The sequence below is a fragment of the Panthera pardus genome, unplaced genomic scaffold, assembly GCF_024362965.1.
Source record: "Panthera pardus isolate Hobbes unplaced genomic scaffold, ASM2436296v1 HiC_scaffold_6, whole genome shotgun sequence".
In the NCBI taxonomy this organism is placed as follows: Eukaryota; Metazoa; Chordata; class Mammalia; order Carnivora; family Felidae; genus Panthera; species Panthera pardus.
Window position 1 is genome coordinate 9,880,887 of NW_026526991.1, and position 26,879 is coordinate 9,907,765.

Genomic DNA, 26,879 nt, shown 5'->3' on the forward strand with positions numbered 1-26,879 from the left:
CTCCGTGCGGCGACCAGCAGTACTGCGAGAACGTCAACGGCTCGTTCGCGTGCGAAGGTGCCTGGGCATGGGCTCCTCCGGGGCGGGCACGCACCTCCTGGGCCCCTGGGCCCTGCCGATTCTCCCTTTTCAAACGTTCACGTGACTTTCTTATGTTCTACCTACTTTAAGTTCTTTTTAACGTTTATTTATTTTTGAGAGAGAAAGAGCACGAGTAGGGGAGGGGGCAGAGAGAAGACGACACGGAATCCGCAGCAGGCTCCAGGCTCTGAGCCGTCCACACAGACCCCGACGTGGGGCTCGAACCCACGAACTGTGAGATCACGACCTGAGCCGAAGTCGGACGCTCAACGCTCAACCGACTGAGCCACCCAGGCGCCTCTCTACCTACTTTAGAAAGTTGAAGGTGGGGGGCGCCTGGGGTGGCGCAGTCGGTTAAGCGTTCCGACTTCAGCCAGGTCACGATCTCGCGGTCGTGAGTTCGAGCCCCGCGTCAGGCTCTGGGCTGATGGCTCGGAGCCTGGAGCCTGTTTCCGATTCTGTGTCTCCCTCTCTCTCTGCCCCTCCCCCGTTCATGCTCTGTCTCTCTCTGTCCAAAAATAAATAAAAAACGTTGAAAAAAAAAAATTTAAAAAAAAAAAAAAAAAGAAAGTTGAAGGTGATGGGCGCCTGGGTGGCTCAGTCGGTTGAGCGTCCAGCTCTTGATTTTGGCTCAGGTCATGATCTCAGGGTGGTGAGACTGAGCCCCGCGTGGGGCTCTGCACCGAGCGTGGAGGCCTGCTTGGGATTTGTTCTCCGTCTCTCTCTGCCCCTCCCCCACATGACGTCCCTATGCACGGGCGCCCCTGCCCCCTCTCTCTCTCTCTCAAAGAAAAGTTTCAGGTGGCAACCCAAGCGGTAGGTACTTGTTACAGAAAATTCAAATGAGTTGAAAGTGATATTTAAAAGCCGTCAGTTCCACGGAGAGGGAGCCTCTGTTACCAGTCCTGATACGCTGCCCAGTGTCTCCTTGCCGTTTTCGCTCAACAACGCCCTGACCGTCTTCGTCCGTCCTGTCACGTCGTGCACGTCACGTACACGCGCGTGTGCGATTGCAGAGCACGTCCCGGCTCCGCCAGTTTCTTCGATGACCTGCGTCGCTGGCTGTTTGCGTCAGACCAGTTCTCCCGCGGTCACGCACTTGGAACTCCTTGGTAGATGAAAGCTTTTCGAGTTGGTCACCGTCTGCTCGCACTGGTTCCAGACTGCTCTGGGGGTGTGCGTTGTAGGGCCACGCCGCCCCCGGGAGGCTGGGGGCCTCCCCACGTGCCGCGTGTGCCCCTCCCTGTGACGCGTGGGCCTCACCCGGAAGGGTATTCGTACTGAGCTCCCAGCCGCCCGTCATGAGGCAGGCGGCCACCCCCCGATACCGGCTCCAGCAAGAGGGTGCAGAGGGTGCCTGTCCGTGGGCTTCCCGTGCACGGTCGCTGAGTCTCCGCCCCTGCCGCCTGAAGCCCGTGCTTGGCGGCGGGGGGTGGGGTGGGAGAGGCCGGAGCACCCGGGTTCCCACGTGGCGTGGCGCCAGACCCCGTGTGCCCCACGGGACAGTGTCCGATGTTGTCATTGCCTTTCCCCCCTTGTTTCTAGAATGTGATTCTACCTGTGTGGGCTGCACGGGGAAGGGTCCAGAGCAGTGTAAAGAGTGCGTCCCGGGCTACACCAAGGAGAGCGGCCAGTGTGCAGGTCAGTGCGGTTGTGTCTGTGCTGGACTGGGATGGAGCGCTGCAGGGAGGCCACGATGTGACCGGTCCCCGTGACGAGCCGGGGGGCGGGGGGCGCCGGCTCCGGCTCTTCTCCACAGACCCCGTTCCTCCAGCTTCAAGAGCGTGTGACGCGGAGCAGCAGACGCCTCCCCCCCCCACCCCCCCCCCCCCGCCATGTGCGTGGTGCTGGTGATCCTGTGGCCTGGGGCTCCCCGCACCCCACCCCCCGTTTCCCCGTCAGCCGGGGGTGACCCGGCCCCCGTGGTCCCCCTCCACAGTTGGGGCCGGCTGGAACCCACTTGGAAAAGGGCAGCGAATCCACCGACCTCGCTGGGCGAGCTGACGCCGGGCCTCCCGCCTCCTCGCCTGCGCCGTGCTTCTCTGCTTTCCGGCCGCGCGTGGCCTGACCCCCGACGCCTCTGTTAAACTCCGCCCTCTCCCTCTCTTCTCCGACGAGATGTTTCCGATCTTCGGCTTTCTGTGCGCGAGCGAGTTACGAGAATCTCGTGATCACGACGTGTGTCTGCCGAACAGAGGAATCCGTTACAGTGGTTACAGTGGGATGTCTTTACCGCAGACGTAGACGAGTGCTCGCTGGCGGAAAAAGTGTGCACGAGAGAAAGCGAGAACTGTTACAACACCCCTGGGAGCTACGCGTGCGTGTGCCCCGAGGGCTTCGAGGAGACAGAAACAGCCTGTGTGCGGACGCAGACCGCCGCGGACGGTGAGTGGCCCTGGCTGCGGAGCACGGGCAGGGACACCGGCCACCGGGCCACAGCTGCCGGCTCGGAAACACACGAAAAGTGGCCCCGGGAGGGTGATGGCTGGGCTTCCTGGAAGACGAGAGGGTGACGGTCCCCGTGGGGAGTCCCAGAGGTCATGCACAGACTGAGGTGTGGGCGGGAAGCAGAGTCAGTGACACCGGAATCAGCAGGCGGGCTGACGGCAGAGGAGCCACCGGACGGTCCCCCACGTGGTCCCTGCGCCAGCTTCCCGGAGGCCTGAGGCCAGGACCCGCTCTGAGCCCGTGGGCAGGGACCCTGGCCTCCTCCGGCTTCCGGTGGCTGTGCGTCTTGGATCCCCGGGGCTTACAGCCCCATCCCTCCAGTCCTCTGCCCCTGTCCACGTGGCCTTCCCGTGGCCTGTGCGTGTCCACGCTTCCCTCTCCCCGTGTGGACACCGGTGACTGGAGAAGGACCCGCCCCAGTGACCTCACCTTACCTTATCATCTGTAAAGAGCCCGTTTGCACACTAGGCCCAGTTGACAGCTCCTGGGGTTAGGAGGTCACCACGGCTCTCGGGGGATGTGGCTCTTCCCACGAGGCTCCTAGAAGTGCTGTGACAGCACGGAGTGGAAGGGACGGCGTCTTCCCCAGCGAGTAGGTTGTGCCGCCGACTCCAGGAGCCCCCGGCCCCGAGCGGGGTAAAGCCCAGCGAGCGCACAGCCTCGTAGGACACCCCGAACACCAAGGACAGGAGCGCACCAGACGCCAAAGGGAGCGAGGATACAGCAGAGGACGGGACAGCAGCCACACGCCACCTCTGCTTTGGCGTGGCCTCCCCACCCACGCCCCTCACCATCATCCGGGCTCCCGTCCCGCCCAGCTGATTCCGGAGCGCCTGGCTGCACCCCCCCCCCCCCCCCCCCCCCCGCCTGTGTTGCCAGCGGGCGGCCACGTCCGGGAGGAGCCAGCGCCACCCCCCGTCGGGACATTTGTGCCCGCGCTCCGCCCCAGCCCCGTGAAAACCTGGCGGCCTCAGCCTCGGGGCCCTCGTGCGGGGATTTTACCAACCGATCTGTTTGTTTCCTGGCAGAAGTCCCAGAAGACCCAACGCAGCCGCCCGCCGCGGGAAGATCTGTGACGTGGGTCCGGAGCCGGAAGCTGGACCTGCCCTTTAAGTTATTGAGACTGACGCCCGGGAAAGGCGGCCCCCACACCCCGCGCTCCTCCATGGACGGTCCAGGGCGAGCTGCTTCCCCTCAAACACTTGTGCCCATCTGGCATCTGGAAAAACCACAGTTCCTGCTTGTTCTTGAGCAGATTTGTATATTTTGCTACCGTTCTTTATAATAAAATTGACCATTGGAGGTAGTCAGGCACAGAACACGTGTGAGTTTCTCTCACTGAAAAGCACGAACGACTTGGGACGGAGTGAGCCTCCGTCCGCCGTCGCTGTCCCCCCCCGCTGGGGCTGGAAGGCGCCCCTGACCGCCCCGCACGGAGAGGGACACAGCCCTGCCCACCCTGAGGCGGCCTGCCCTTGGGCTTTCAGCACAAGGGATCAGGACAGCTGTGCCACCGACGGGCCCTCGGGCAGGGTACAGCCGGAGAGAAGCGTCCATCACAAGCCCCAGGGCCAGTTTCTCATCCTTGAATGAAGCAGCTGAGAATGATACAGGCTGTGGCTCCACGGGGAGGCCTCCCAGGGCCCCCTCCCCGCCCACCAGTCGGCGCGGCCGCCCCAGGAACCCCCCACCCACGTGAACGCCCGGTTCCCCGAGCACCCTGCCTGCCCCACTGCCGTTACCCCCCGCCCCACTGCCGTCCACATGGGGGTCACCCCGGGAGGCGGCCTCCTGTCTCCCGCTGTCCTGGCACCGAGGACCTCGGCATCCTCGCGACATCTTGTGGTACCTGCTCTGCGGGCCCAAGGTGGGCACCCCAGTGGCCGCAGGGGACACCCCTGCCCCAAGTCTTGTCCCAGGTTCTCCCCGGATCCCCGTGCCCCTCGGCTGGCCTCCCTTGCTCTGTTGCCATGTCTGTGCTGGGGGACAGGGAGCGTTCCCTCCCGGGCCAAGCGCCCCTGAAGTCCTAGAAGACAGGGCCGAGTTGACCGGGCAAGGCCAGCCTGCGGCTCTTGTCTAGGTCAGACCTGTTGGGGAGTTCACACGGAGACAGCCCTTTCATCACGCTCTGGGGACCGGGCTGGAGGTCCAGGCAGTGGGAGCACGGTGGTGGGAGAGGTCACCACCAGACAGCTGACGGCCACATGAACGGGGAAGGGAGGACGCAGCCCTGTACTTGGGCGGCTTCCAGGGAACCCTGTGGGCTGGGGGCTTCGTGGAGGGAGGGAGGGAGGGCAAACCTGAGAGCCAGGGGCTGGCAGAGCCCCGCACGGGTGGGGGCAAGGACAGGGAGGCCCAGAAGGGAGGCCCCCGGTGGGTGAGGGGCTCCCTCCACAGCCCGAGCCCCAGCAGAGGGCCAGGCCAGAGCAGGTCGGCATGTGGCACCCAGGCCAGGCCCGAGTAGCCAAAGCCACAGGCCACGTGGCTGGCATGGAATCGACCCCAGTTTCCAGTTGGAACCCAGAGGGTCCTGAGTCTGCCTGGTGGGTCACCTGGGCGGCAGCCCACCCCTCCCAGGGCTCTGTGGACAGTGGCGCCCCCTTCCCCCCGCTGCACGGGTGACCTTGGTAGGTGTCAGGGGCTGTCTCCCGGCAGTGGGAAGGGCCAGGCCCTGCCGTTGTGGATGCTAAGACATCCCTGCAGCTAGCTCCCCACGTTGGCCCCCCGAGGTCTGTGGGGTCCTCTGTGGGGTCTGAACCCTGCCCTTTGCCCCACCAAGGCCCCGCCCTGGACCCCCACCATGGCACTCGGCCCGGGCCGCTGGGGAGGGATAGGGCCAGCGTAGGCATCTCCGTGCCGACAGCAGCTGTGGCCACAGGCCCGGGGTGTGTGCCCCATTGACCCCCCTCTCGTTCCGCTCAGGGCCCCCAGCCCCTTCGCTGCCTCTCTCCCAGGGGGAGACTGGAAACGCCAGGCTGACCTGGCTTCTGGAATCGCCGAGCAGGGTCCAGGTCAGGGCCTTCATCCTGCTGGGGACACTGGGTCTGGCTCCTCTCTGCTCGGCTGTCACCCCTCAGAGTGGCCCCTTCCCCAAGTCACTTCCCTTCCCTGGCGGGGGGCGGGGGTTGTCTGCTCTGAGGCTGAGGTCTGGAGCCACTGGTCAAGCACCCCAGCCTCAGTCTCCTTGCCTGTGAACAGGAGCACGTCCCCAGACAAGGGACCTGGAGATGGAGGCGGAGGGCCCCACGCAGCCCCTGGTGTGTGTAGGGGATGGACTGGGGTGAGGCGTGGCGGGCAGGGCGGGCTTGACCCCAGCAGCACCTTGCCAGGCCCAGCGTGGGGCTCAGGTGCAGGCAGGAGCCAGGTGCCAAGGTGCAGGGACGCAGGGGCTGCGAGCCTGAACGTCAGGGTCCCAACCGGGTCTCCGGGTGACTGTGGAACCCCCCATCCCTGGTGGCGACCCCTGCCGAGGCCCTGCGGACCCCCCTCCGGCCCCAGGTCGGCCGCCAGAAAGGATAGCAAATGGACAGCGGGGACCCCTCCCTCAGGCGGAGGCACCGCCGGGCTCGGCTGGTGGGGACGCGGCCAGCAGGTGGCGCTGCAGGACCACCCCGGGCTCCCCTGCCGCCACTGGAGCCTGGGCCGGAGGTGGGCGGCCCTGAGGAGGGCTGAGGTCCCAGGGCAGGACACTCTGTGGGCGGTACCCCCCCCCCCCCCAGTCCCCTTCGCCGACCGAGATCAAACCTGTGGAAGAAACAGGGAGAAAGGAAGCCAAGCAGGACGCAGCCACCATGACCCCGCGCTGTGGCCTCAGCGCCCGGCAGGGAGCCCAAACCGGATGACCCTCTGCTCCCTCTTCCCACCCTGGACACCCCCTGCGGAGGGGCCTGCAGGGCAGCGACCCGGCCCACCCTTTGCCTCTGGGACACCTCCTCCGGCCTCAGGACCACCGTCAGGCAGCCTGCCTCCCCTGCTGGCCCCGGGCACGAGGGGCCTGGAGGACAGGTGTCCTCCTCTGGGGACACAGCACCGCATGTGGTCCTGGCGTGGCTTCCAGCCCCGCAGGGCGTGGCCTGTATGTACCCTGTCAGGCCAGGAGCTTCCAGAAGTGTGGTGTGTGAGAGCCCCGTGGTCACGGCCCACCCTGCCCCGGGTCCCCCGGTCTGCTGTGTCGTTCCGTGGGGTCCTGCACCACAGGGGCAAACGTTTGGTAAGCCGGTGTTCTCCACTGGGGGCCCCGGGGGCATCGGTCACAACTGGGTGAGGGGGTGCTACTGGCTCAAGATGGGGGGGCAGGAAGCCGTTCAGCACCCTCAGTGCCCGGGATGCCCCCACGGAGAACGCCCCTGCCCCACCGCCCGCCTCGCTGGGGGGATGCTGACCTCAGGCCCGGGCCTCCGTCCCCGTGACGCTGACTAGGGGTAGCCGTGCCGGGCTCAGCCACAGGACAGACACGTGAGGAGCCATCACCTCCACTGTCCTGGCCGTTCTGTCTGTACGCGGCCATGCCACCCGATGAACACGGCTTGCCACCCAAGCTGATGACAGGCTGGCCGCTGTCACGCGGCCAAGGGGCTCTGTCCACCTGCCACACGGTGGGTATGTTCCGGCAGGTGTGGACGTGGGATTTAAAATGTTCACCCCCGTGCCCGCCCCAGAGTCCCCTGTGTGCGTCTCCCCAGACCCCCGCGCCTGAGAGCACCGTTTTTCTCCTCCACGCCCCTGACTGGCCAGCTGGGCCGCTTGCCCACGGGCCCCCTCCGCCACTGTCATCGTCCACTTGTGCCCACATACTGTGCCGGCTGTCCCTGGACCGTGACGGAGCTTCTCCTCCTCCGCTGGTCACAGGAGTTCCTGGGAGGCCGCACGTGGGAGCGGTGGGACTGACAAAGGGGCAGCGGCCACCCGTAGGCATCACACGGGTGGAGCCCACGCAGGTCCGGACCACCCGTGCCTGCAGCGTGCCACTGACCTGTGGCCTTGCCACGTCTCACCCCACGTGCCCGACCTCTTGACAGGGTAGGTCTGAGAAAGCCAGTGCCGGGCAGCCCGCCGTGGTCCTGTGACAGACGGGCTACTTTTCTCAGGCCCGGAGCCAGGCCCCTTCTCCCGGAGACACCAGCCACCCAGGAGCCCCTTAGCTCAACGCAGCGGGCCCTGCGCAGCGCTGGCCTTCCGTGGCACTGGCACTGGAGCACAATTCAGGGGTGCACACCGCTCCAGCACCCCAAAGCCCCCAGGCCTGCGCTCCCCATCCTCTGCCCGAGGGGGCCCCGTGCGCCTCAGGCCCCTGACCTCTCCCTGGAGAGCGCGTGTCCTGCGAAGGCCTCGCTGTGCTGATTCACAGGGCCGTTGATCCGGGGGACAGGTGTGCTGGGCTGGGGACCCTGGGCAGGAGAGTCACGGTGGCGGGGGGGACCACACGTTCTCTCCGAAAACGGTTTTGGATTCTCTTCCTCATCGGGACGGAGGGCGGTGCGGCCCGGTGTTTCCAGCTGTCCTCCCGGAGCCGTCACCACCGGCCTCTGGCCGCGGTCAGACTGGCGGGTGTAGAGATGTGGCAGCACCAGCCTGCACCCGACAGTCTTTAAACGCGTCACTGCCCGGGAAGTCCTGCTGTTTCTGACTATCTGGGTCGGGGGCAGTTGTGGACGCTTCCGTGGCTTGTCCCTCACGGTGGCCAAGGGAACGAGGTCGGCCACCAAGTATGTCCACTCCACCTGTCCATTCTGGGCGTGGGGAAACGGCCATCGGGTGCCCGTGTAGACAAAGTCAGGGACTAGACCCTGGCCACAATCACATTTGTGAGCCCCTGACTCACTCTAACAGGGGAGTCACGGTGACGCTTCGGGCCTCAGGTTACTGGGGTCAGCTGGAACCTCGTGTCCACAGCCCTCAAATGCTCGGGCGTGTCCCCTCCCCTGTGTTCAGTTATGGGGTCACGGGAAGGCCTGGCACCCTCCCCAGGGCACAGACTTACCTGATGTTGCGAAGTCTGCTTCCCGAGGACCCGGCCCCCTTTTATTCTCTGGGTTCTGGGTCTGAAATCTGCCTTAAGTCTGGAACCTGGGCAAAGAACCTTTCACTGGGACCTCCTGGCCGGGCATCCTCGATCTCTTCCCTTTGGACGCCTGTCCGGTCTCCAAGAACGCTGTGTTCACCACAACCTCGGCCCCTCAGGCCCTGGCCCAGCTCCACCTGCGTCCACCTAGCCCCTGGTGGCCGGGCGCCATCATCCCTGTCACTGTCCATTCTGCGACAGCCGCTCCCCGTCAGCAGACCCTGCCGGGAGCCCCCACTGACCTCCCCACAGAGCCGGTGCCTCTCCGCGTGTGCTCCTGACGGCTGGGCTGCACGGTGTATCCTCCAGGCCACCTGAGGAACCCACCCCCTGCCGCCCGGCCCCTTCCCAACATCCGCTGTGGCCCTTGTGACGGTCTGCCCTTTTCAAAAGCACCCCCCACACTTCTAACCGTCTTCCTGGCGCCGTGACCGCACCACCTTCTAGGTCCGAGTCCCAGACCTCAGGAAAGCCCCCACAGTCAATGAGCTCCCCTTAACCTGCCCGGGATGAGGTCCTGGGTCCTGAGACCCGAGTCCCCTCTGCCCTGCACTGGGCCACCATGTCCCCAACAGGTTATGTCACTACTTAGCTCCGGGAGGGATACAAACAGGTCCTGGGGGTGTGATATTCCTGTTTTCTTCAAGGAAGTCTTCCCATAAAGGCACGGGCCACTTGTATAGGCCCAAGGACGGGGGGTTTGGGGGTCACCCCCTGTGCGCCATTCCCCGCAGCCAGCGCCTTCAAGGGAGCACAGCACACCTGCCAGGCTGGGTTCCACCCTCATGGGAGCCAGATCCTCTGACCACTGGGTCCCCCCAGGCTCCCCACGACATGTGACCCTTTCCCAGAGTGACAGGGGACGACACCATTAACCCATACTCTCGACCACCGCACTCTGCCCAGCCAGTGTGGCCCCCTCCCACACCACGGTGACAGTTGTGACCACTGGTGTTCCCACTGTGCGGAACGAGCCGGGTCCTCCTGTCCCTGCGGTGACCGTCCTGGACTGCCCTGGCTCTGTCCGCCTGTACTTGTTCCCAGAAGGGCAGTCGGTCCTCAGCTGACCCCCTGGGAAGTGTCCACGCTGTGACTCGGGGGCCAGCCTTGGATCCCCAACGGAGGGACTGTTCGCTGGGGAAGAGCACGGCCACGGTCATGCCCACAGGGGCCAAGGTGAGGCCCCAACAGCCAAGGACAGGCCCTTCCTTCCCACTCCCCAGTGGCCGGCCACAAATCCCGGCACCGGCCTGACGCTGCGCCTCTTGCCCGCGCCCGTGTGCAGACCACCTCCCACCCACGCCTGCCCCTCCTGTGCCGCGGCACCTGCCTGGCCTCCCTCATCCCCATCCCCAACTGCACCCACCCACGGTCCCCAGCCCCACTCCTCCTGCCCACTCTCTGTGTGGGCTCTTGGCAGAAGGGCAGGGACCACCCCCAGCAGCCCCCAACCAAAGACTGTCCCTCCCCACACCCCACCACCCCTCTCAGCCCAGGGCCACCCTCTGTGGGTCATCCTCTCCCCAGCCCCTCGCTACCTGCCCGGGTCCCGGACGAGGATGGACTCCTGAGGACCCCACCCCAGGCACTGCTCGAAGCTCATATATGCTCCCACCCCCACCGCCTTCCCAGACCCCACCAGGTCTGCCCTCTGACCCCTGCGGCACTGCTGGCCTCACTCGGGCTGTGGGTGTCAGGGCCCTGGAGACAGGCAGGCCTGGGCTGGGGGGGCCTCAAGCCACTACTTGATGAAGGCTGGTTGTGAGACAGGTGACGGGGGGGGGGTGGCACCCGGTGTGGTCATTCTCTTTGCTCTACTGGTCACCAAATTCATCTTCCCTGGGGTGGGAGCAGGCCAGGGATATGGGGAGGGGCACCGGAGCCTAGGGCAGGGCGTAGGGCAGAGGCTTCAGTCCTACAGGGGGTGATGGCGGCAGAAGCCTGTGCTCGGAGTTGGGTGGGATCAGCCTCCAGTCTCTTCAGCGACAGGCTGCCATTCGGGACACGTGTCCCCCTCCCAGTCCAGGGGCCCCTCAAAGCTTCCATTGTGGCTGGGATCATCCCAGACGCCAGGCTGGCTGGCTCCACACCAGTGAGGGGCAGCCGCCGGGTTTGTGCTGGTGAGCCAGTGTGGACTGTGGGACCCCTAGCCTTCCAGAAACCCCTCCTCCCAGACCCAGTGGGCTCCTTTTCAGGACCCAAGTTTCCAGGTGACATCATCACGCTGGGCCTGGGCAGCTAGCACGGGTTCCTCTCCTGTCGGCCTGGCAACCCCCACCTCTCACCACCAAACAGCTGGCCAGGGCCAGGGCCACCACCTGCAGCGGGGAAGGGTCTGGGGGTGGGGGGTGGCGATGTCTTCGGGGGGCTGCACCGAAATGGATGGAGGAAGGGCAGGGAAAGGGTATCCAACCTTGTCTGCCACTCAACTCTGCAGGCCCAGGGCGCTCATGGCGGGGTCCAGGGCAGCCCCCCGCAGCCCTGAGGACCACAGAGCAGCCACTCAGCCACCTCCCCGTTCTCCCTCCTGCCCTGTCCCGGGGCGGGGTGGGGGGAGGTCAGCCGCGGGGCCCAGCAGCCCCGACGTGGTGCGGAGCGGGAACCCTCCAGACGGCGCCCATCCTCTGGGCACCTCAGGCTCCCAGGAGACCCCGTCGTGCAGAGAGAAATTCAGGGTCCCTCGCCCCGCTCTGGTCCCTCTGCCCTCCTCCAGGCCTCCGCCCTGCCCCCATCCGGGCCCCGCGCCCCCACCAGACCCCCCCTTCCCTTCCCCTCCGGGCCCCTGCCCTGGCTCTGGGTCCCCCCCTCCCCTCTGGGAGCCCTGTCCCCTCCCCTTTCCCCCGGGGCCCCGCCCCATCTGCAGATCTCCCCCCTTCCCCTCGGAGCCCCCGCTCCCCGCCCCGCAGACCCGAGCCGGCCACCGCCCCCTTCCGGTCCGCGCTGGGCGGGCTGGAGCTGCGGGCGGGAACGGGGCGGGGCCCTGCCGGGAAGGGGCGGTGCCGGAAGCGTCGTCGGGCTCCCCCCGCGGGCGGGGCGGGGGTGGGCCCGGGGGGGGGGGCGGTCCTCCCGGCCCGCCCCCCTTCCCGGAGCCGGCGAGGGCGGGGAGGACGCGGGCGGTGACGCTGACGGGAAAGCCCGAGGCTTCGGGGACGTAGGCGCGGCGCGTGCGCGGTCGGCCGCGACCTTCTGGGAAGCGCCTGGCGACAGGTGGCCGCAGGCGGGACTCTGGCGCCCCTCGTTACGTCATTGCGGGGGGTGTTCCCGCGGGAAACGGGCCCCCGGAAGCAGGCCGGCGAATGCGACGCAAGTTTGGGGGCGCGGGCGGCCGCCCCCGTGTCCCCGCCGGGGAAGGACGTGGCTCCGGGGGACTGGCTGCCTCCAGCCGGGGTGTGCGCCCCCAGGACAGCCCCCACCCCGATGTCCGGCTGGGGGCGCCCCCAGCGCGGGAGACGGGACCCTGGAGCCCCGCCCCGCCGCGTTGCCCTCCAAGGCCAGGCACCGAAGGTGCCCACTCAGCCGCACGTGCCCTCCAGGACCTCGGGCTCTGTCTCCGGAGGGCAGGGGTCTGGGGAGCCGGTCTCCGCGGGGCCCGGGCCCCCACAGCCTCCTGGGGCCCAGCTCCTCTTCCCCCCCCCCCCCCCCCCCCCGGGAGGCAGGGCTCTGCCCCGAGCGCCCCTGGGCACATCCCACATGTCGGAGGCTCAGGGATACCAGGGGCGGCTGTGCCGCAGTGGAGTTGGGTCTGACCTTTCCCCTCAGTCGGATGGAGCAGCGGTCCCTCCCCTCCATCGTCATCCCTTGCCGTGGCCCAGAGGCCCAGCTGTCCCCGCCTAGTGCTCAGACACCGAGTTGTGATGACAGAGGCGGGGACCACCAGCAAAGCCAGCCAGGACCCCGTGTCAAATCTACTCTGGTCTCAGACTGGAAACAGGCAGCTCCCCTGAGAGCACACACGTCGCGGCGAGGGCTTGAGGTGCCCCTGTGACCGCACGAGCCCTTTCTCACCCCACCATCAGCACATCCCCGGTTAGGGTGAAGGGAGGCTGGTCGATGACCCCCCGAGGGAGGTGCGGGGGTGGGGGTGGGGGCGGCTGGCACCAGCCCGGGGCTCTTCCAGGTGAGCCGCGGGCCCGGCTCAGCTGCTGGCCACATAACAGTGGCCCTTGTCCGCCGCCTGGGTGGGGGCTGGGGTACCAGCCCCGCGTGTCTCTGGTGGAGAATGGCATCCGCCCCCCTCCCAGTCTTATTGTCCATTCACCCTCCACCCTGCCATTAATAGCTCCTCCCCTGAAGCCAAGCTATAAATAGCCCCCCAGCCCCTCACACAGGCCCCTTCAGCCGCTGGGCACACACAGCCACCCACACACCAGCCCGAGCAGAGCCACACGAGCCCGGGCACTGAGCCCACTCCTGCTCTGCTCTGCGGCCAGGCGCACAGAGGGGCCCACACTGCCCCAGCCGCTGTCAGCTGAGACGGTCCCTACACCCTCCCGGGTCCTCCCACGGCCTGAGCTGGCACGCTGAGCTGTCGTCCACTCTTGAGGCCATGCGGCCAAGGGGCCCGGGGCAGGCGTTCCAGCCACTCCTCCTCTGCCTGGTCTGGCCTGGCCCCCCTTCCCCAAACGCAGGCCTCCTCAGTCTACCCCTGGGGGTCCCACCCAGAGGCCCTCTCAGATCCTCAAGCTTTTCATCTGCGGGGCAGGCATCTTAGCGTCCGCCCGCCTGACCATCCAGGGGCAGCAGCTCAGCCAGCGGCCCCGGCCAGCCTGGAGGGAGGCCCTGGACCCTACCGCTCCCTCCGGAGGAAACCGGTCCCGGCACGGCCTGAGCCCTGGCCCTCTGCCCCAGGTGCTGCCAGGCGGGCCCTGAGAGCCATAGGGTCCCGCCAAGCCCCAAGGAGTCACAAGTTCAGCGCAGCCCCCACCCACCCTGGGGGGCCCCAAGGCTGGTCCTGCCTCCCACCTGGCCCATGGGACGGGCACCAGTGAATTCCTGTGCCCTGCCTCCTCCCGGGGCCTTGTCTCAGGTAACTGTGACCCCTGGAGAATCTCCTCCGGAGGGCCATGTGGCTGGTGGTACCCAGGGCCAGGGTGGGGGGCTTGGAGCCCGCTGTTATTGTGCCAAAAGGAGAAAAGGAAAACAACTCTGTTTACGGAAAAGGCGCGTCCGCTGCCACTGGCCGGCGGCCTTCCTGGGGGGACAGAGGCCCTTTGTTGGGAAAACAGGAAGAGAGGATTTCCAGGACCCATCGGGCCACCCGCCGGCCGCCCGCCCCAGCTTCCTCTGATTCTCAGCAGCTTCTATGGCCACCAGCTGCCTGTCTGTCTATCGTCTTGTCTGTAAGTCCCTCTGATCACAAGACCCAGGCCTCCAGCTTTGGGGTGAAGCCGCAATCAGTGCTCAGTCCCACAGTACGGCGGGGGGGGAAGGGGGGACGTCACCTGGATGCTAGTGTCTCCTGCCCCCAGGCCACACAGGGACAGCACCTAACAGGTGCCCACTGGGTGCCCAGCTTCAGGCAGAACTGGGAGCACGGCAGGCCCGGCTCCCCTGGAGTCCCAGACCCTTGTGGAAACCCACCGAGGACAGCCCCACACTGCCCTCTGTGGAGAACGGGCTCTGTCAGGTCACAACAACCAGGGGTGCCCGGGAGGGTGGCCTTGGACTTAAGGCCCAAGGAGCACAGAGCCTTGCGTTGTCAGGCACGGGGAGAGAGGGACACGGCCCGGTGGAGCGGGCACCCCGAACAGCCCAGCCCCTCTGCTTCTCCCTTCCACCCAGGGCCGCTAGCGTCTCGGGCCCAGTGGTCACCCTGTCACTGCTGCGCATCCAGCCCGTGGCCCGCTCGCTGCTCCCTAGCCGGACCAGCCGCAGCGCAGGCAAGTGTGCATGTGAGGGTGTTCGCACGCATCGGCACACACGCCCGGCATTCTCACACATGTGCACAGGCGCACACGCACCGCCTCCAAGCCCCGATCGTCAGCACAGTCGCCCCGGCCCCGGCCCCCGGGGCCAGGCCATGAGCATCCGCACCCCTCGCCCCCACGCCCACAGGCATTGCTGGGAGTCGGCCGCTCCCCACCCCCATGTGAAGTTCTGGCCCCAGGCCGGCGGGCAGCTGTGAGGTACCACAGGGTGCCTGGCACTGGGAGGGAGCGGGGCCAGCCCCGCGGCAGGGTGACGGTCCCCACCCCCACCCAGCCTCAGGTCGCCCCTCGCCCACTGCCCAGGGCTCCTCTGCTTCAGCCCCACCTGCCACAGGCGTGTCCCCCTTGGGCTCTCACGGGCCAGAGTGGATTCCGTGGTCCTGCGGTGACCTCGGCCCTTTGGGGAGGCTGTGGGTGTCGCACCGCAGGCCTGGGTAGGGTATAAGGGGACAGCGAGGGAGAAAGGAAGCCGGGCACGCAGGAGGGCCCCGGGGTCCTGGCCCGCTGGCCGCTGCCTCTCCTCCGTCTGCACGGCGCCCGGCCACGTCCCTCCTGTCTGGAGTGGGATGGCCGGGGACTCCATCCCCAAGCCGGGCTGTGTCCAGGCCCGGACAGCTGATCCCCTGCTCCCCTCCCACCCTGACAGTGCAGCTTCCTCAGGCCGGTGGTGGGACAGCGTTTGGACCCCCGCCCCAGCTGGTCCAAAGGAGGAAAGGAGAAGGTGCACTGAGCCGGTTCAGGCCCCGGGCTGGGGGTGCTGCGGCTGGAGAGTGGCCCTCCCAGGCTCCCCAGCAGCTGGACACCGGTGACTCTCGCGGCCCCGACACTTGGGTCTGCACCGTCGGGAGCGGCCCCTGCAGGGAGGCACAGGGAGGTGAGACCGGCCGACCCGGTTCGGCTCCAGCCCTGCCGCATGGATTGCTCAGCGCAGGAGACAGCCGGGCCTCCAGAGGACCCTTGCCCCCCACCTGCTCTCCCTCTGCTGCCCGCCTGTTTCTGGGGAGTGCTGGGTGCTGCGGGGGCCTGGTGGGGGTGAGGCGGGGGCCCCAGGGCTACAGGATGCTGCATGGGGGCCGGGAGAGCGGGAGCAGAGTGTCTTTAGGTGCTGGTGTGAGGGGCTTCAGGGGGAAAAGGGGGCAGACCTGGGTGGGACTTGGCCTCTGCGCTGCCGGGTGGGAGAGGCCATGAGCTGACAGAGGCTAGGAGGTCCCTTTGCCGCACGGTGGGGACGGGGCTGGGGGGCTGCGGAATTCCCGGCTGGAGTGAGGGCCACAGCGGCACGGAGGGCATTTGTTGGTAGACTGGAGTGAATGAGGGAGGGGACCGCTCCAAGTTTGGGGCAGGCTGCTCAGTCTGGGGGTGCTGCCCGTTGTTTGTGTTCCTGCATCCAGGCCTTGTCACGCTGTTGTGGCCACGTCCGCTTCAGCCGACCAGATGGCCACCTGTGTCTGAGAAAGTGAGAGGGCATTGGGGGCTTCAGGTGACTGTTTCAGGGACGCCTCGGCCAGAACCCACAGCCAGGGAATCTGTGTCTGTCTGTCCATCTGACCATCTGTCCAGCCGTCTGCAGTGCTGCAGACCTATAGGCTTACCAAGAAGTTTCATTTAATAGTGAGTAAACGCAAAAATACAACTATCTGTCCAGCCTCTGCCCTCCCTCCCTGAGACCCGACGTGGGCCTGGCTCCCAGCTGACTCCAGGGAAGAACTACCTATTGGGTCATGGAGGAGTGAATGAACGAGTGAGGGAGGGAGGGAGTGGACGAGGGAGGGAGGGAGGGAGTGAGGGAGGGAGTGAATGAATGAAGGAGGGAGGAAGGAAATGAATGAATGAGGGGGGAGTGAATGAGTGAGGGAGTGAATGAATGAGGGAGGAAGTGAATGAATGAATGAGGCAGGGAGTGAATGAGTGGGGGAAGAAGTGAATGAATGAAGGAGGGAGTGAATGAATGAAGGAGGGGGAGTGAATGAGTGAGGGAGTGAATGAATGAAGGAGAGAGGGAGGGAGTGAATGAACGAGTAAGGGAGGGAGTCAGTGAAGGAGGGAGTGAATGAATGAAGGAGGGAGGGAGTGAATGAGTGGGGGACGAAGTGAACGAATGAATGAGGGAAGGAGGGGACGAGTGGGGGAGGCGCACGTAACCACAAGTGGGTGGATTAAGGACAGAATGAACCGAGGAAGGAATGAGTGGAGGTGGAAGGAGGCAGGCCGACGGGGCGCCCAACGTGGGCGTCTGCTCACTGCTGACCCTGTACATTCGGAGCCTGTCTGACGCTCCAAGCAAACAGGAGGAATGGCCCAAAATGCTGTGCATGAAGCTTCTAGAAGCCAGTGGCAGCGCTGAGACGTCTGGGTGGCTGAGGCCACCTCCTGACTGTTGGGGACACAAAGCCACAGCTGTTCCCTGCCACAGCAGGCCCGGTGCTGGGTGGCGGTCAGACGGCCAGGCTGGCCACCGGAGTGCCTGGGGTACCCCCCGGATCGTGGTGGGGGTCCCGTCGTCACCCATGAGGGCCCCCAGACCCGGAGTTGGCCTTGCCCGCATCTGAGCTGACTGTGACAGCAAGAGGCAGGGTGGGGTGAGGGCCGCCCCTAAATGGGGACCTGGGCTTCTGCTGCCTGCCCAGGCGCAGGTCAAGGGGCGGCCCCGGGGGACTAGGAAGCTAGTGCCTCAGGCCTGGGCGGGTGCAGGGCAGGGGAAGCTCCGTGAACAACCTCAGGAGTTTTGAACACTGCACCTGAAAGTCACTTTCCCCCCAGATCGCCTCAGGTATTTGTCCCCAAGCCTCCGCACTCAGAGCGGACCCTGTGAAGCAGCAGCTACCCGCGGGGGAGCTGGTGGGTGGTGGGGGCCGTGTGGCTGGAGGGGTACGTGGCCCACAGCCACCCTGGCTCTCGAGGGTGTTCCTGTCTGTGACTGTCAGGTCCCCAGGGCCTCGGGTCTTCGGGAAGGGACCCACGGTCATGTCGAGAAGGGAGGGTTCCTCCGTTAATGAGGACCCCTGCCCCTGGGGTCCCCCGCTGGCGAGCCCTCCCTGATGCAAGCTCTCATCTCAGACGGGCCCAGACTTGGCGGTCGTGTCCGTCCATGGCCATGCCGGGGCGTGGCTGTGAGTGGTGGCCTCCCGCTGGCCAGGCCAGCCACCCCCCCCCCCCAGTATGTTACTCGGCTCAGCCTGTGCTCCTTGCAGGGCTCCCTGGGGGGACCAGGTCTCATGGGCACCAGGGCCGCTGACCGTGGAGCCCAGAGCTCCGGGGACAGGAGCACAGAGTCCCCACACAGTCACGACAGCGATCACCGCTGCGCCCATCCCTGTCCGCGGGCACCACACCACCCACGTCCCGTTGCGGTTGGCTGGCTGCGCACCAGAGCCCGGGTCCTGCGTTGTCCCCAGGGTGCCCGCGCTCTGCAGGGGCCGCCCCCGGGGAGTTAGGCGGTGCTGACGCGAGGCGAGGCCCTGGCCCGCACCCTCAGGGTGGTGAGGGTGTATCACCTGTGCCACTGCCACCCCGGGAAGGTAGTCTGCTATTTACCATCTTGGCCGGGTGGGGGCAGTTCCTGAAGTTTCTGCTGGACTGTCCCCACCAACAGAGCCCCGCCCCTGGGCGGGGTACATCAACCGCACTTACTCTTTGGGGACCGGAGTCCTGAGCACTGTGGTCCGTGGACCGGCTCACCTTACCCAGGACCCGGTTTATGATCCAGCCCCATGCGCCCCAGCTGTGCAGCCCCCGTGCCGGTGCAGACAGCATCTCCCCGGGGGACGGCTGCGGAGTGAAGCCGTGGGCCTCTGTAAGAGCAGCCGGGGAATCATGGGGTGAGCAGTGCTGCAGGGCTGTCCTCCCTTCCCCAGCTGGCCGGCCAGGCTGTCCGCCGCCGTTCTGCTCAGTCACTGGCCGGGAGCTGCTGGGGGTCCCAGCTGGAGGCAGTGCCCACAACAGCGAGAAGGCCATTGGGAGGACTGAGGACAGAGCAGTGGCGGGGCAGGACTTAGGTTGTCCCAGGCCACTCTGCAGGGGGGGAGGAGGGAGGTCAGGGAGGAGGGGCACCGGGGTCATCGCGGCGAGGGCGGGTGGTGAGCGCTGGGCGGATTCCGCATCCCGCCTCCTGGTGTCGCGTATTGTGTCGTGGCCTCCCCTCCAGCGTGGGCCCGGCGGCTGACTCGGAAAGGCTGTGCCGGAAGCCGCCGCATGGAGAGGCCCACGCGCTGCAGAGCCGCGGGAAGTCCCATCGGCGAGGACCCGAATCCGCACCCCCAGGAGTGAGCTTCGGATGAGACCGCAGCCCCGCCCTACCTGGACGCCGGACCCCGGAAACCGCGAGGCCACACACCCGGGGTTGGAGGGAGCCAGTGAAGCTTGGGGTAATTTGCTCCCACTGTCAAAGCCCCCCTCAAAGGTAGAGCCGGCTGTGGGCCTGAGCTCAGGAGGGGAGAGGGGCAGCGAGGGGGGCCACCCCTCCAGGAGGTCAACGGTGAAGTCTCACGGCGGCAGGGGGTGGGGAGTCCAGAGAGTCTCGTAAGGATGAGAGACGATCCCCCGAATGTGCCTGCTGGACATGGTCACAGGGAAAACCGATGACGGGGCGGGGGAGCTCTGAGGGGTCCCTGAGCAGGAGGGGCCAGAAGGGGGCAGGTGTGACAGGGCGGGCAGGAGGGGGGTGGGGAGAGCACAGGAAGGGACACAGAGCAGACAGAGCAGGCCACTGGATGGGTGTCCCCAGCTGCATCCTGCTGCCCGGTCAGGAGCGAGTGGCCACGAGAGGGGCTGAGGGGAGACGGGTCCGTGGTGGCTGGGGACCTCAGCAGGGGGCAGAGGACAGCGAGGGCAGTGAACCCTGGGGGAGCTGCAAATCGAAACCACCCCGAGATGCCCCCTAGGACGGCCACTAGCTGCGCACTGCTGACGGGAGCAGCCCCTGGGGTGACAGCCCGGAGCCTCCTCGTGGAGCCGCCAGTGACACTGGCTTCCGTCCCGGGCGCGTGCCCACAGGAGCGGAAAGCGGGGCCTCACACACACCTGCACACACACCCGTACACGCCGTTATCCCGGTGCACAAAAAGTGGAAGCGACCTGAGTGTCCACTGACGGACGAAGGGACGAGCAAGACGCGGTCCATCCGTGTAGGCGATCATCCCTAGAAAGGGCGCTTCACCCCTGCTGCACCGCGGGTGAACCCTGAGGGCACTGTGTTCAGTGGAAGAAGCCATCACAGAAAGACCAATCCTGTGTGGTTTCACGTCTACAGGTGGTGCCAGAATCTGGAGTGGTCAGATTCACAGAAGCAGAGAGTAGAGACAGTGGTGCTGGGGAGGGTGCTGGGGGGGGGGGGGGTGAGCGTCTGATGGGGAGGGAGTTCCAGTTTGGGAAGATGGAGAAGTTCTGGAGACGGGTAGTGGGGTGGGTGCACAGCAACGTGAATGTACTTAGTGCCCCTGAACTAGGCACTTACAAACCGTTAGGTGACCTGGCGAATCGTCTGTGGTGTAGATTTTACCCGGTGAAAAAGCTGCTGAGTTAGCGGCGGGCAGCAGCCCCGAAACACAAACCTTGGGGATTTCCACGTCTGCGACCAGCTCATGGCCAAACACCTGCCCGGCACAACGTAGAAAGGAGAACATTGATGATACCGATCTGACAATTCGATGTTTCTTTGAACGTGAAATAACAAATAACAAACAACCACGGCTAGTTGAGAAAGAGACCACGGGAAAAAGGAAAATGCTTTCCTTTCTAGGTCCTTCAGTGTCCCTTCTACGGGCACTGGAGGGGGGAGCGGGGTGCCTCCCCGGGGGAGCGGGGTGCCTCCCGGGGTAGGGTCCCTGCTGGGGGGGAGCGGGGTGCCTGCCGGGGGTGGGGAATGCCTGCCGGGGGGAGAGCGGGGCGCCCACCAGAAGCCTCCCCAGGCTGGCAGGCTGCTCTTGCCTGTGGGCAGAGAGGCTGGGAAGGGGTCTGGGAGGGGCTCCCGCAGAACCGTGTTGACACGAGAGCCACGTCAGCACAGGTGGTCAACATGAGGACGGTCTGGGGGTGACTCACGTGCAGACTTCTGCCGGAGGGGCTGGAGGGCTGGCAGAGGTCCCACGAGGTCCCGCCGGGCGACCCCGGGCCGGTGCACAGCCTTCTTGTCATTTCTGTTGTCCAAACGGCACAAACTCTTGTGTTCGTTTCTGCTGCATTTAGTAATTTGGGTATTGCAATACGCATATTTTTAAAAAAGGCATTCCCTGGGTACGTCTCCCCCCTACCTCCCGGACTTGGGAACCCAGGTGCCCTGGGACCATCAGGGAATGTTCTGGGTTTCTCTCAGGCCCCGGGCCCCGGGCCCCGGCAAGGAACCAGAGCTGCCTGTGGTGCGCAGGGTGCAGGGGTGAGGCCTCCGCAGAGAAACAGCTGTGAGCGGGCGCTCTCGTTACCGCATGGCTGTGTGCGCTGCATGTTGAAATGACTGTGGATACCGGGTTAAAGAAGAGTAATGATTAAAATGAATTTCACCCGTTTCTCGCTACTTTTAATTACCCGAGTGGCCCACATTCACTTTTCATCTGGTGGCACCAGTCTAGAGGGCCACCCTCTGCCACCGGTGAATTAGGTCAGCTCCTTTTTTCCCCCTAATGTCTCCAGAGGGGCCTTTGGGAGGGGGGTGCGTCAGGCCCCCAGCCCTATCTGACGAGCCCTGATGGCCCCCCCCGACCCCCCCCCCCCCAACAGGCAGTGTCCTCCCCACCTTCCCGCTCCCCTCCCCCGACCCGGCCAGCTCTTCCCCGAGAAGCTGGGGACCGGGAACCTGGGAGGAGGCCTTGGGGGTCTCTCAGAACCCCTCCCACGTGCTCCTCGGATCTGGGCTGGGGCAAAGCCTCGCGGGGGCAGGGGAGACAGAGGAGGCCCAGTCCCAGGTGGCAGACACTTGGGTGGCCCTGGCCTGAAAACCACCACCCAGGGGGAGGCCCCTGGGGGCACTGAGCAGCTCTGAGCCTGAGTGAGGTTTTCCTGCAGACAAGGATATGTTCTGAGGCCAGCTGGGCTAAGACCCCGGCTTCGTGGCCTGGAGCGGGGCTTTTCCCGAGAGCAGCCGGTACCTTCTGCCGCGGCACAGGCCCGAGGGACCTGGGTGTGCGAGGGGCTGGCCCGGCTCGGGGTGGCTGCGAGTTCAGGATCCGGGGCTGGCTGCCTGGCCGAACGCAGGTGGGGTGCCGTCTGCCCTTGCAGTGCCCCCAGGCACGCGCACACACGCTCACGGACACGTGCACACTCACGCACACGCTGGGGCCTCCTGAGCGGGGCAGCCTTCCAGGGAACTCATCTGTCTTGTAGACACGCCGCCCCCTCTTGGGGCCCCACCAGCCACCCCAGAGTGTTGGAAAGATGTCACCCATCCGGGGTGCGTCCTGGGCTTAAGATAGGCCCCCTGCTGGACCCGTTGGGTCTTGCGCACCTCCCCCCACCACCCCCCCCACCATGGCAGGCGGCACAGCTCAGAGACCCTCAGCAGCGGGGCCTCCGTGGGACACCCACGCTGGCCTGGGACTCAGCCTCGGTGCCCGGCCTGGCCTGAGAGCTGAGCCTGCCAGGGCGTGTCTCCCCACAAGGTGCGTCTTCTCTTAGCCGCACCCTGCCCTCTGCCCGTCCAGGGCACAGACTGGGCCACCCAGGTGAGCCAGTGCCAGAGGTGGGCAGCCTCCGGGTCCAGTCGCCACGAGGGTCCAGTGTGGCCAGGCCTGGGGAGACCCGCTAAGTGACAGGGCCCACCGCCACCAGGCGAGGGCTTCTGCCAGGGTCCGTGTGGCTGCAGAAGCATCCGGGCCTGGCAGGGGTCGAGGCCGCGCTCAGAGGGGGAGACTCCGGGCCTCTGGCAGGGGCAGCTCCGGCTGGTGGCTGTGCCCTGGCCCTGCCTTCACCCTCTCTGCTGGCCCCGCGCCACGGCCGCCTGTCCCAGGACACCGTGTGCAGCCGGAACAGGGCGTGTGTTTGCTCAGGGCGCCCCACGGGTCCCTGCTCGGCACCCAAGAGCCTCAGCAGGCCGCACAAGGGCCCATTGTGTCCCCAGCTGCCCCTGCCCCACAGCCACAGGCCACAAGGCTCCCACCGGGTCCCCCATCCCCCCGACTCCGCCCCCGCCTCCTGACCGCACCACCCACCGTCTCCCCACCGCACGCCCTGGCCTATGCCCCTAGCCGGTCCCTCATCCTGGTCCCCGACGCCCCTGACAGCCCACACCCTGCCTGCCCGCTGGGCCCAGGCCTCCTGGATCCTGATCTCTGGTGCCGCTCCCTGCCTAGACACCACCTGGTGGTGCATCCGAGTGCCCCGGGGCCGCCCCCCTCTCCTCCCCTCTGCCCCACCCAGGGCGGGAGACCCTCTTAACCGACTGTCCCAGGCAGGGGAAGAGCAGAGCAGAGCCCCTCGGGCCGCAGGGGCTTCCCACTGGAGGGGGCCCGAGAGGCGGCAATTGCTTGGGTGGGTCCAAGGGTCCTGGGGGTGGCGGGGGACAAGTGCAGGCCCTCGGTGTCCTCTGTCAGGCTCGGCGCTGGGGCCCCTTCATCGGAGAGCCGCACTGCTGCCCAGCGAGGGGGGCGGGGCTGGCTACGCTGGCCCGGAGAGGAAGCCTGTGGGTGAGGCCCGGTCATGAGCTGTGAGGGCTGCAGCGGCTCAGGCGTCGGGGCCTCGGGGCTTCTCAGTGGACGGGGGGCTCGTGGGGGGGCCACCTGCACCCCTCCGGCACAGGGGCCAGAAGCGGTTGAGGGGGGCACCCACAAGCCAGGATGACCTAAATGGTCCCAGTGACAGGTGGGGAAAGGTGTCACCATCGACCGCAGGGGAGCCCAGGGGACAGGGTGAGCCATGGGGCAGGTGTGTTGTTAATGAGGCATCGGAGCAGTTACCTAAGCGACAGGGATGCACTGACGCGGCACCCTGCTGGAGCGACTTGGGGTCAGTGGGTCAGCCCCACCAGGGGACCACCCAGCTGGTGCACCCACCCACTCAGGGGGGCGGGCACACGTGTGTGATCACCGCCCCCCCCCCCGCCACTCAGCCGCATTTGGGGGTCTCCAAGGTCCCCCACTGACCCGGGTCTGCCCTCTTCCTGCTCCCCTCCCCTTGCAGCTGTGAGGCTCCTCCTGGGCCCGGCCCAGTGAGGTCTCAGGTGGGGAAACCAAGGCTAGAGGTGAAGGAGGGGGCGGACATCCGTGGGGCAGGCTTGTCCGACACAGGCCAACAGCCAGCCATGTAGAACCGGTCTGACCGTGTGTGTGTGTGGGGGGGGGGGGGGGTCATGTCCACGTGCGCACGTGTGCTGGGATCCGGCCAGGAGGCAGGCGGAACAGAGGCCGCGGCGTGCGTCATGGGCAGCACCCCAGGGCGCCCGCCCAGCGGCAGATGGCAGGGCTGTTACCAGGCAGCAGAGCCCCGAAGGCCGGGCCAAGGGAGGGGGTGGGGGAGGGGCTGGGAGGCAGCTACTTCGCTCCCCTCCACAGGTCAGAGACACAGAGACAGGTGCGCGGGAGGCCACATGCGGCCCGGGGCCTGGCCACCGGGTAGTTGCCAAGACGCCCTCTGCGGCCCTGCCCTGGCTCTGCCCACCCCACCCTCAGTCCTAGGTCAGCCCGGCCCGTGCCCTCCAGACCCCCGTGCTCGCTGAGAGAAGGCCAGCGTCAGTGTCGACGCGCTGCCCTGCGTCGGCACGCCTGCGGCCACGGTGCCCAGGCTGCCCGGACCCCGCCCGCCGCCCTGAGAGCGCCGCAGCCCGGCCTGCGCTGGAGTCACCAAATCCTGGAAGGGAGACTTCAGGACCGCAGACCGTCCACAGAGGCCCTCTGCCCGGCGCGGCCCAGCCCGCCCCTCCTGCCCCGATCCTGGGCTCCTTCCCGCCACCCTGTCCCCGCAGGCCTCGCTAAGACACCTCCCCTTGGCCTGGCTGGCGTCCCTCTGCCCCCACCTCCTCTCCCAGCCTCCTGGACCCTAGATCGTCCCCACGGGAGACGCCCCCCACCTGTGCCCTGGTGGTGCTGGACATGGGGAATGCCAGCCGGGGGCGCAGCCAGCCCCTCCTACCCGGCCTCCGGGACGCGCACGGAGCCCAGGCCTGGCCACCCACCCCAGCTCCCGTACCTCCCCTCCCCTGGCTCCTGGCCCAGTGAGCCCCAGCCTCAGGCGTCTAGCCTGTGATGGGGCGGCAACCGCGGCCTGGCTGCCTGTTTGCGCTCCTGAGCCTCAGTTTCCCAATATGTAAATGGGGAGCAAGAGGAGGACAGCACGCCCCATCTCTGCCCTGAGAGCCCCACGTGAGGAGAGGGGTGATGGGCGGGTCCTGCACAGAGGTGTGGCAGTGGCTCTCTGCCTCCCCTCCCTGTCCTGCCCCTGCTCACCAACAGATACGCTTCGGCACCAGGAAGGATGCCGGTACCTGGAATCCAGGACCCGAAGGACGCCCCCCAGGCCTGAGCTAGTTCCCGCAGCTGCACCCCCCCCGCCCCACTTCAGGCCGACATGCACCCCGAGCCTGCCCAGCCGGCCCTGCCCTGGTCCCGGGCTCCGGGCCTTGGGAAGAGGCAAAGCCCAGGTGAAGCCTGGATGGGGGGATGGGAAAGGTGTGTTTTAGTGCCTAGAGGTCAGGGGGCATCGGCAGAGGGTCTGGGTGCTAGGAAGGGGCGGGAGACACAGAAGCGGGTCACACCGGGCTGCAGGACACTATGGGCACCCTACCCACCCAGCCCGTCAGGCGCCTCCCCACCCACACCTTCCCCTAGCGGCTCTGTGGGGGCAGACGGCGCTCCCAGGAGACCCATCTTGCAGCTCAGAGAACTGAGGCCCGGTGGCTCTGTCTTTCCTCCACAGGTGACAGGGAGCCACTGAAGGTTTCCAGCCAGGGAGTGGTGTTCGGAAGCAGGCTCCAGAGGTGTCCCGAGAAGGAGGGCCAGCGGGGGGCCGAGAGCAGCGGAGCCTGGGCGCTGGGGCCGGGGGAGGGCCGGGCGGGGGTGGGGTGGACACCGGGGCCACTGTAGTTGGGGGGGGCCTCGGCCCTGGGTCCCAGAGTAGCTGCCTTGCCGGCCTGGGAGGGACTCCAGGGCCGGGTCGAAACCCTGGACTGGCAGCGCGTCCCAGAAACCACAAGTCAGCGGCTCCCCTCCGGCTGACGCTGCCTGGAAAGCCACTCTGGGAACGCCCCGGGTGCGGCACAGAGACGGGGGTGAGAGGGCAGAGGGTCAGTGTCGGATATTGCCTGGGGCCCTCAGGGGAAGGACCGAGTCCCCAGGGTGGGGCCTGGGCCGGAAGGGAGGAGCCTGGCCTGGCTGCGAGTGGGGGGCACCTGCAACGCCCCCATCAGGTCTCCCGGGCAGTGCTGGGTGATGACAGGCTCAGCGCGGGAGCCCCGGGGGGCCCAGACCCCCAAGGGGCTGACGCTGCTGTGCTGTTGATGAAGGAGAGACAAGGCCCCCGTCTGGAGCCCAGCCAGGCCCTGGGGGGGCCCCAAAAGGAGGTAGAGGGGGCTGGCACAGGGTCCACTCTGGGCCAGGTTGGCTCTTAGGCACCTCTTGGTTCCCCCCCACCTCCGGCCCCCTGAGCAGGTCTGCCCCCCCCCCATGCCCTGAGGAACCTGCCCCCCCCAGGGCAGTGGGGGGGAGCCAGGCCCACAGGAAACAGGAAGGGGATCTGGGCAGGGAGGCGCTGGTGGCTTGGGATGGGGAATTTCTTGGGCGTAGGGGAGCTTAGCCAGAGAGTAAAAGCACAGAATTCTTTCCATTTCTCTGTGGTGACTCAGTAGCTGTTCCCCCCCCTCCCCGCCCCCCCCACCCCGGGTGACTGCGTCAGCCCCCGGAAGGCGCCTGACCTCTAGCGTGGGGTGAGCACCGCCCCCCCCCCCCCCTGCGCTGTGCTGCAGCCCAACTTCTCTTCCCAGTCAGGTGTGGCCTGGCCCAGCTCAGCCCCCTCCCTCCACCCTGCGCTGCTCTCCCCGTCCTGGTCCCCCACCCTGGCCACACCCATCTCCAACCCAGCCTGGACTCCAGCCTCCAGGCTTTTATAGGGTGCTGGGCCCTGGATCCCAGCGTGGGTGCCAGTGCCGGCGGGGGGGAGGGTCCACACAGGGTCTGCGAGGCCCTACCCGCAACCCCACCGTGACTCAGTTGTCCTGCTTCGAGCCAGGGGGCTGCTCCACCTGCCAGGGTGCCTGAGCTGGCTGGGAAGGGGCTTGAGAAGACAGGGAGCACACGTGATGAGGAGCCCCCGTGCTGGAGTGCCCACCATGGACATCTGGACACCACCTGCCTGGTCCACACGGGCTGGCTGGCCTCAGGCACACAGACCTGTGTGCTCACCTGTTCACAGGGCTTACCTATCGTCCGAACCCTGGTGCAGGCTGA

The 26,879-nt window shown here is 66.7% G+C and overlaps 1 protein-coding gene and 1 long non-coding RNA gene across 2 annotated transcripts in view; both read left to right on the plus strand.

Annotated features, from left to right (window-relative positions):
• The window catches only part of CRELD2 (cysteine rich with EGF like domains 2), a 9,439-nt gene extending 5,591 nt beyond the window's left edge, over positions 1 to 3,848 (plus strand). Inside the window, 3 exon segments of the mRNA XM_053895252.1 lie at positions 1,627 to 1,722; positions 2,320 to 2,466; positions 3,558 to 3,848. Of these exon segments, the coding sequence (XP_053751227.1) occupies positions 1,627 to 1,722; positions 2,320 to 2,466; positions 3,558 to 3,814 (500 nt within the window). The 3' untranslated portion in view covers positions 3,815 to 3,848.
• A 20,816-nt stretch (positions 3,849 to 24,664) lies between these two features.
• On the plus strand, positions 24,665 to 25,507 carry LOC128774963 (uncharacterized). The gene is made up of 3 exons (XR_008419536.1): positions 24,665 to 24,800; positions 24,908 to 25,078; positions 25,354 to 25,507. It is a non-coding gene; the product is annotated as an uncharacterized LOC128774963 (long non-coding RNA).
• Positions 25,508 to 26,879: the final 1,372 nt, after the last annotated feature.